Consider the following 8,474-nt stretch of genomic DNA (forward strand, 5'->3'; position numbering starts at 1 on the left):
CTAAACATGAAAGTGACAACTTAGAAAAAAACACTGCACGTGTGCAAGAAACATATGAAACAATTTCACCTACATGAGACTGCCAACAAAAAACACAGTATCCCCACTGATTTATCAATCAGGGCACAAAATAATAAGTTTTATACTTAAATGTGGATCATGTGTATTTTTTTTTTAAATTCTACTTGCCTTCTTTCAACCTGAAGAAATAGTGATCCATCATAAATAATTTTATTCAGTTCCCTGAAGAAAGGGACAATTGTAAACAAACTGGTAGCCACCCCTGGCTGTACAACTAGGAGATTTGCAAAACGTATTAACAGATAACATAGGCAGCTTTAATTCAAGTACTCTTATTGGTGGTGTCTTACTCCCTGCATGTCCTGCATCTTTGAAAGAAAAGTTACTAAGGGTTGACTCCCATTTTCTTAGAAAGCTCAGAGAGTTCTGTTTTTTATTATCACATACCAGTAGACCCTTGCAGCATGAACTGGTCACAAAGAAATAGGTATCATTTGTACAGACAGGAGTACTAAATGACCTCTCACATAAAACTGTACCAAAAACATCACAGGCAATTTCAACAGTCTGGTTTCATAACTCCATTCCACCCATATTTATCTCTCAGTTCTAGTTCACAAAACATCTGTTTATCCTGTGACAGTCTACTTGCTGCACTGGACTACATTTACAGAAAATAGGTCATTAAAAACCATAAAGAATGTATCCAGTGGCAGGGGGTGCATCTATGTATTTGTGTTTAGTTACCATCAGTGGTCTTTCCTTTAAATAGATTAATTTCAAAAAAACCCCATTTATAATTCTGGCTTCCACAATATCTCCTAGCAGTTCCACAATTTATCCATATGCTACATGGAAAAGTACTTCCTTTCCATTCCACCTGACCCAATTTTCACCTAAAAAAAAAAAATCACAAAGATGATGACTGTCACAAAAAGACAGATGCTGTCTCTCCTCCTGTACGTCAGGTCATGGGTGGAGAGGCAGGCACCAGCAGACAATGGCTTCAGCAGAACCTCAGCCTTTCCCCTGGCACACACGACTTCCTCTCCCCTCCAATAGCACTACTGTTTCCAGACCAGTTCACCACTTCTTATCTACTGCCCAAAATCTGGAGAGGTGGTTACACTGAGAACGTGAATAGCGTTTAGCAGGCTGCAGAGTAAGGTGAGATGATTGTAACAGGAAGGGATAGAATTTCCCTCCTTCCCGTAAAGCCACACCTGGGTAACAAAAGCAACTTCCCAGGCTACATCTTCTCATGATTCTCACACCCCAGTACGCTGTTCAGCCTCATCCTTCTGCAACTATTTAATGCAACTGTTTTTCAACTTTACAAGATACAATGCATGTAATTTTATTGCATACCAGAAGTACAAATTAACAAACTGTTTCTTCAATGCAAAAACTAAGCGTGTTTATGATTTGGTCTGCACACATAACACAGCAGGACAATTACAAGCATCTATCAACTTGAAAACTTTTGCTGAACAGAAATATACCTTTTCCATGTTTTTAACATCAAACAAAGAAACATGAGAGGGGGAGTCTGACTTTTAAAAAAAAAGTTGAAAAACACTCTTTACAGATGCTTGAAGGATCTGTTGTTGACTCCGTGCATTGGTAGAAGAAAGGAGACAGCCATGACAACAAAAGTTAAACCCCATAAAATCTAACACTGTTTGATTAAGCCAAATAAAAATTACGGCTCTTTGACAAATAACTACACAGAAATGAAAAGAATACTCAAGTCAGAAATCCCACACCTAAACTATTCAGCTGTAAGGAACTGTAACACATGAAAACCTCTTCAATATTTTGACATACTTTGATATCTTTCAGTTATGTTTTGACTTTAAGGATTCAGAGGAGTTTTATTTAAATAAAACTTTCAGATTACATCAAAATAGGAAGAGAGATTATGCAGGTGCTAACTCCACAGTATTATATTACTAAATTACATCAACTTTTTAAATGATACTACCTTAGCAGTTAATTATTTCTGCTGATCTTTAATGTATACCTTTGAGAAAAACTTAAAGTAGCAGAGCTTTTGGCAAGCAGCAACACAAGGACATTAAAGTCAAATTTATGTTGCTGTGTGAAATTAAAAAGTACTCTGGTGCTGCAACTTAATTCTCAAGATGCCTCTACTTTGTGATGGCAACATCCACACATTGCCACTGTTAATATCCCAGAGCTCTCAGAACATAACAATTAAACCATGACTTATGAAACTAGATGCCCTACATTTTCTTCAGAACATTCTGGAAGTTTCTTCATCCCAGGACTCTGACATTTATCAGACAAATGTAGCAATTATAATGGTTTCAAAAACATCCCCAACTTCAGATCCATTAAGTCAGTCATTTTAGAAGTTTCAACATGTAGAAATACATATAAGAATGTATGGTTTCAGTGTACACTTCCAAAAAGAATCAGATTACTGTTAGAAAAAGCTATTCTAACACACCTTCGAGAATTGTTTCAATGAAAACGTTCAACACAAGTGCTTCCCAATATGCTTTTCATTTCACTCAAATCTTTCACACACTAAAGTCAAGCCTATTAATGTAGCATTGTCCTTCAGATCAGCTTTCCTATTGCATTGTTTCTTTTATAATGGAGAAATTAACATTTCAAAGCTAAATATCATGATTTGTAGTTGTGCTTTTGACTTCAAAACATACGTGGAATTACAGTCTCAATGCATTTCAGGGCATGCAAGAATCCTGCACCAAAGCTAACCCTGCTCAAGTACCCTTCTGAGCAAAGATCAGTAGTGCTATTAAGTCATACCTAATGGTTTTACAATGCATAATCAAAATAATGCTTCTCCTGTGACTAAGCTGTCACAAGACCAAACTCATTTCACTCAGTTCTCTAAAAGGGACCAACATTAAGTACAGAAGCATTCCTGTCTTCAAGGACTTCTACAGCATCTCATATCCATGCTCATCTGACTCAAACCAATTGAATTAAGAACATTATAGAAAGTTCTTCTCTTATATCATAAGTCTCATAACTTATCTTGAAAAATAATCTTGGATTTTGAGATTATAATACAATAATTTTCTAAGGAATCTCATTAATCTCATGGATGGACAATCTCACAGAAAATAGCTGCAGATTTACAGAAACCTTTATATGCTTCCTGAACAATGAATATTCTCCCTTTCAAATCATACCATTCACTTGTTTTATAAAATAGCTATAAAACCTTTACCTAGCTCCAAGATGTCATGCAATCTTATGCTCACTTGTTCTTAAAAAAGGGTCTGTGTCAGTTTTACCTTGAAATGCACTGTGATGCTCCAAGGAAGGGCTGTATTTGATGCATGGAGATCAAACAGTAAACCAATTGGGTAATGCCTAAAAATGACAAGATATTAATTTAATATAGAAGCTGTGCATTTAATTCTACATATCACAGTTAACATACCAGCATTTACACACACACACACACACACACACACAAATAGCTGTTTGACTCCCACAATTGGCATTCTTTATTGCTTACTTAGAAAAGTTACACAGGCAAGTTTAGATGACCGACAGGCAGAATCAAGTCTGGAATTTACATGTTCAGTATCTAAACCAGTGGTCTCCAAGCTGTGCCCACAAAACACTGCTACTTTTGCAACAGCTTTAAGTGGCCTACAGCTGCTTTGTGGAACCTCCCAAAACAGTACTTTTAGTTAAAAAGCATCAGACCAGGAATAGCTGGTCTGACAGAAAAGCACACATGCTTTCAGAAGCTTGAGTGTCCTGCGTTTATACCACACTGACCCTTAACATCCCTTCCCTCTCCCACATGCCTGATATGTCAATGTAGAGAATAAGTGGAAAAGTGAAAAAATCACATATCTGTAAAAGGGCTGAGAGAGGATAGATCAATATCGACTCCATATCTTTACTATCAAATTAAAAAGAATGAAAGGGGAGGAAAAAATTAATTGGAGTTTTGTAATTCAATGGTATTCTAGATTAAAGGAGTTAAGGAGTTACACACAAAATAAAAAGCTTTCTTCTGGCAAATATCCACTTCTGTCTCATAGCTTGGTCTCTTAAATTCATTACAATATACAGCCCCTAGCAGTATATGGAACATATATCACACACACAAAACCTCCACAGGCACTATAAAAAAAGCTCTTCCTTCAGTTTTCTCACCAACAGACACTGTCAAGATTTTTGATAAAATATTTTTTTTTTACATTCAGCATATCAAGACCCAGTCTCTTTATCTTTCAAAAACTAACATGAAGAGCCTTACTAGCTTTTCATCCTACTAAGAGAGAAACACATGCTGAACTGTAAACTCAGTAGTTTCACTGAATTAAATGGGACTGATCACAGGTCACAGAGCCAAGCACGTACAAAAGTTTTGAAAGTTCCAAGAGCACTAACCGAGAGTGTTGCTTTAACAGCACCTGTGCCAAGCTATTTTCCAGAGCGGTAAACTCTCACACAACAGTGCTTTAGCACCCTCTGTGGGTGAGCCACCCCAAAGCTAAGACAAATTCACCACAACAGCAAAATAAAACCCAAAAAATTACTACAATTCCTGAGCTTACCTGAGAATAAAGAATAAAGAGAATGCATATCCAGATTTATCCTGATTCACTGCTAATGCTCAAGTTTTTACCACGAAGACTTTTTACTACTGTCAATCATGTCCTAAATACTTAACAGGGATTCAGCAAGAGTTCCATGAAAGAGTGGTTTTCCAGGTGAGTTAAGCAATAAAAATCAGATTTGATAATTAGATAAACACAAATTTCGAACACGAACAATGACTTCCATTACTTTCAATTTATACAACAAAACAGATAACTAAGAAAAAGAAAACCAAAACAAAAAACCCACACAAAAACTCCTGCATCAGGTCTTGGCCTACATCTGTATTTTCTAATCAGTTTAGATTACAAAGTGTAATCAAATTTCTTCAGTAAAATCCCTGTGCTTTGCAAAGGTGATACATGCCTGATCAAATAAATGGTGCTTTGACCTTTTGTTTTCTGCTAATTTATGAACAGAAAGGGTCAAGCATCCATCCAGTTGGTACTAGAGAGGCACCTATACAACTACCAGGTCTAGAACACAACCCACACAAAAGGGACAAAAACTCCACTGAAAGTCATGTGCAAGTGCTCAGACAGGATGGAAACAAGCTGCAGGTGTCATCCCCTAGCATCTGCAGAAAAAACTACTCCAGCACAGAGTGGCATCACTCAGGGAGGGCTCCTGAGAAAGGCTGCAGCTCTCCAGGTCTCAAGGTGCCAGCAGAGCTTGGGACCTCTCCTGAGGGTTGAGGCAAGCAGAGGGAATGTCCTTGCCTAGAGGAGGTGCACATTAGTGAGGAGCTGTCACCAAGTTAAGGAGCTGTGGGAGGTCAGAGAGCTGCACAGCATCAGGGAGGATATGGAGATTGATGGCATCTTCACCAAGATCTCAGAGATGAGAACCTGGAGAGAAAGAGTCAGCAGTCATTGGAGTGGTCAGTGGGGACTCACAGGATGGGGAAGACCAGAGTTGTGTGAACTCTGGTGTTGAGGAATCCATTCAGTGCCAGTAGCTCAGTGTGCAGCTGCAGAGGGAGCTGCAGGTTGAGCTCTGGGTGATGGAAGCCCCAGACAAGAGGACGGGAACTGGTGCCAACCCTTTGCACAGGAAAGGACACGGGGACCTGTGGCCCTGCCAGGTGACCGGACACCAGAGACACGGCAGGAGCCAATGACCCAGAGGAGAATCCCCACACTATCGCACACACAGACTGTGAGCGTATAAAAGCCCAGGGGTTCTTTGCTTTGGGGTCCTTGCTCAGGGGCACCAGCTCAAGCTGTTATTCTGTTGTTGCACCATGATTAAGGTCTTTTAAGGATCCTGATGCCTGAGGCTCTGCTATGGGAAACCGAGGGCTGAGTGGGTAAGGAAACCTTGTCTGACTATGTGGGGTGTGTAGGGAGTCAAGAGAGGCACCCATCAGCTCCCTGAAGCTGCCTGCTGTGAAGGGGCCTCGGTCCCAGCTCAGGTGGTCTGAGTGTATGACTGCCAGAGCAGCTCCTGGATGGTCAGAAAGAAAAGTTTCCTTAATATTTACATAGTTACTGTAATTGAGAGCCCCATCTGCCAACTCCACTTGATAACCTGCAGAGGTTTGCTGCTTGTTAAAAAGTTGCAGACTGGCAAAGTTTGTCCTCTGCTCGGATTATTAGTCCTTGTTGCTCACCCACATGGGCACAAATTTTCATTGCTTCAAGGGAACCCCTGAGTGTATCAAAAGTAAACTATACCAGTTCTAGCGGCAAGGCGGCATCTCCACAATTTTACCATTAGAGGAGACCGGTTCAGAGAGGTGTCTCCAGGTCAGGAGTTGGTTGTGCAGCTGGTGCAACAACAAGGACTTGGCCTTTACAGACATGGGACACTCTTTGGGGATAATGGACTACTAGGGAGAGATGGAATCCACCTAAGTTAGACAAAAGTATCTATGCCTTCAGGTTGCCCAGCCTGGTGAGAGCTTTAGACTATCAACAACAGGAGTGTGAATAACAACCAACAGATAAATAGAAATTAATGGACATGGGTGGATAGCAAGTGGTGAAAGGTAACAGCTACAAGGGAGATGTCAAAAGAAGATAAAAGAAGGTAGAAGAGAGCCCACCACAAGTATCTACATAAGTGCACACAGCTTGGGAAACAAGCAGGAAAAACTAGCATTGCACATGCTATGATATTACTTTGAGAGTGTTGGTCTACCTGAGGTACAGTGAGACAGCTTGCACAACTGGAATACTGCTGTGGAAGGACATAAGCTGCTTAGTAAAGGCAGGCAGGGCAAATGAGGACAGAGGGTTGTCTTCCATGTGAGGGAGCAGCTTAGATGTATGGGACATCATAATGGGACAGACAACAGGTTGGTTAAGTTCTTGTGGTTCAGGAACAGAGGAGGGACTAGTAAGGGCAACAGATCATGCAATCCAGGTGAGAAAATAAAAAAGTCTTCTTTAAACAACTCAGTAATGTCTACATCACAGATTCTGGTTCCTGTTAATCTCTGACATCTGCTGGAAAAGCAACACAGTGGGGCACTAGTAGTCAAGATTTCTTGATACAGACACTGGATGAACCAGACATAACCCAAAGCTGAATCTGCTACTTATTATTAAGACAAAAGAGTTCTGGATGTGATAATCAGTGGCAGTTTTAGCTGCAGTGACCATGAAATGGCAGAGTTAAAAATACTGGAGAAAGGACAGGAAGCAGAATATGGACTTTTCACCTAATTTTTCAGTTCCTCCTGGTGCCCCTACAGAGTTCAGGCTCAGCCACATCAGATGGATCACTGGACAACACTTTCAGTCCTTCACCTGCAGTCAGAGCACCAAACCCATGCTGTACTCACAGAAATGCAAGCATAGAAGGAACAGTCCTATTGCGAGAAGTCATAAGCTTCCAGCTCTTCCAAATCTTAGGAGACTGTTTTCTAATCCAGTGATCACAGTCTTTTCCTGCATCTCCTTCAGTGTGGTTGTAGGTTTAGTCTCCTGTTGCTGCAGGATGGCCTGAGGCTTGATCCATTTCTTTCTGTAGTCTCTAATGCTGCATAGTCTGATAACCTCTTCCTGAAATTCCTTACCTTGGTGACACAGACCCTCTCCCCCCAGCACACACCCCCTGCAGGCAAAGAAACCATTTTTCCTTGTCCCAACACTCTCAGCAGGAGAAAGAACCCAGGCCCCTGTAACTCCAGGCCCTGAGAGCTTCACTCTCTTTTAGGAACTTGACCCACCACCGCAAAGCCTGAAGTTGAAACTATGTTTCAGACTTCCTCCAAAATCTCACTGAAAAATGGAAGAGCTGCATCTGAACATAGACTTCACCCCAACCAGGTGTGAAACTGCACAGACAGTAAGCAATAAGACCTCACAGAGCAAAGTAAATAATTAGAATAAACAATATTATTAACGAGTTCTATTTGATTCTGAATGCACAAGTCATAGCTAAAAAGATTAAACATTAATGCTCACTATTCTTTCTCCACCAACTACTAGCTCCATCTAATTGTCAGTCCTGGTGTTTGGGTCTTCCCCAGAAGCAGCTTTGGCTCTTTACGGGACTACCATTCTCCTAAAATACTGGTTTACAAATAGCACTTTCCTTAGAAAAGCAGTTCCACCAAAATCAGTGGAGCTGTTCCTGGCAGATTATGCTTTGTTTTTCTGAAAGATGAGAGCCTTAATTAGCAGATCATCATTACACTATATATTTTCATTTCTGTGTTCAATGACTTTAATAATTCTTCACTTAATTTTAGAATTACGAGTTATATTTTTACTCTATACCTATATTCTATAGTTTGGATTTTTTTATTCTGGTTTAAACATCATGGTATTTGAAAACTTCAGAAAATATGCATTTATTTATGGTTCAGGTACAAAGCCTCTCTT

At 40.1% G+C, this 8,474-nt stretch overlaps 1 protein-coding gene across 4 annotated transcripts in view; it reads right to left on the reverse strand.

The window, feature by feature from the left end:
• Positions 1 to 8,474, reverse strand: part of ATG5 (autophagy related 5) — a 77,756-nt gene that overhangs the window by 62,309 nt on the left and 6,973 nt on the right. For 3 of the 4 annotated variants that reach the window (XR_001863758.1, XM_008637748.2, XM_017739602.1), the window contains exon 3: positions 3,315 to 3,393. Coding sequence is in view for 3 of the 4 variants with exons in the window: in XM_008637748.2 (XP_008635970.1) it covers positions 3,315 to 3,393 (79 nt within the window). In the remaining variant the exon portion in view is untranslated. Of the gene's footprint in view, positions 1 to 3,314; positions 3,394 to 5,360; positions 5,490 to 8,474 lie in introns of those variants that run through there. The other variant, XM_017739603.1, reaches the window with a different exon arrangement.

The sequence above is a fragment of the Corvus brachyrhynchos genome, unplaced genomic scaffold, assembly GCF_000691975.1.
Source record: "Corvus brachyrhynchos isolate BGI_N302 unplaced genomic scaffold, ASM69197v1 scaffold14, whole genome shotgun sequence".
In the NCBI taxonomy this organism is placed as follows: Eukaryota; Metazoa; Chordata; class Aves; order Passeriformes; family Corvidae; genus Corvus; species Corvus brachyrhynchos.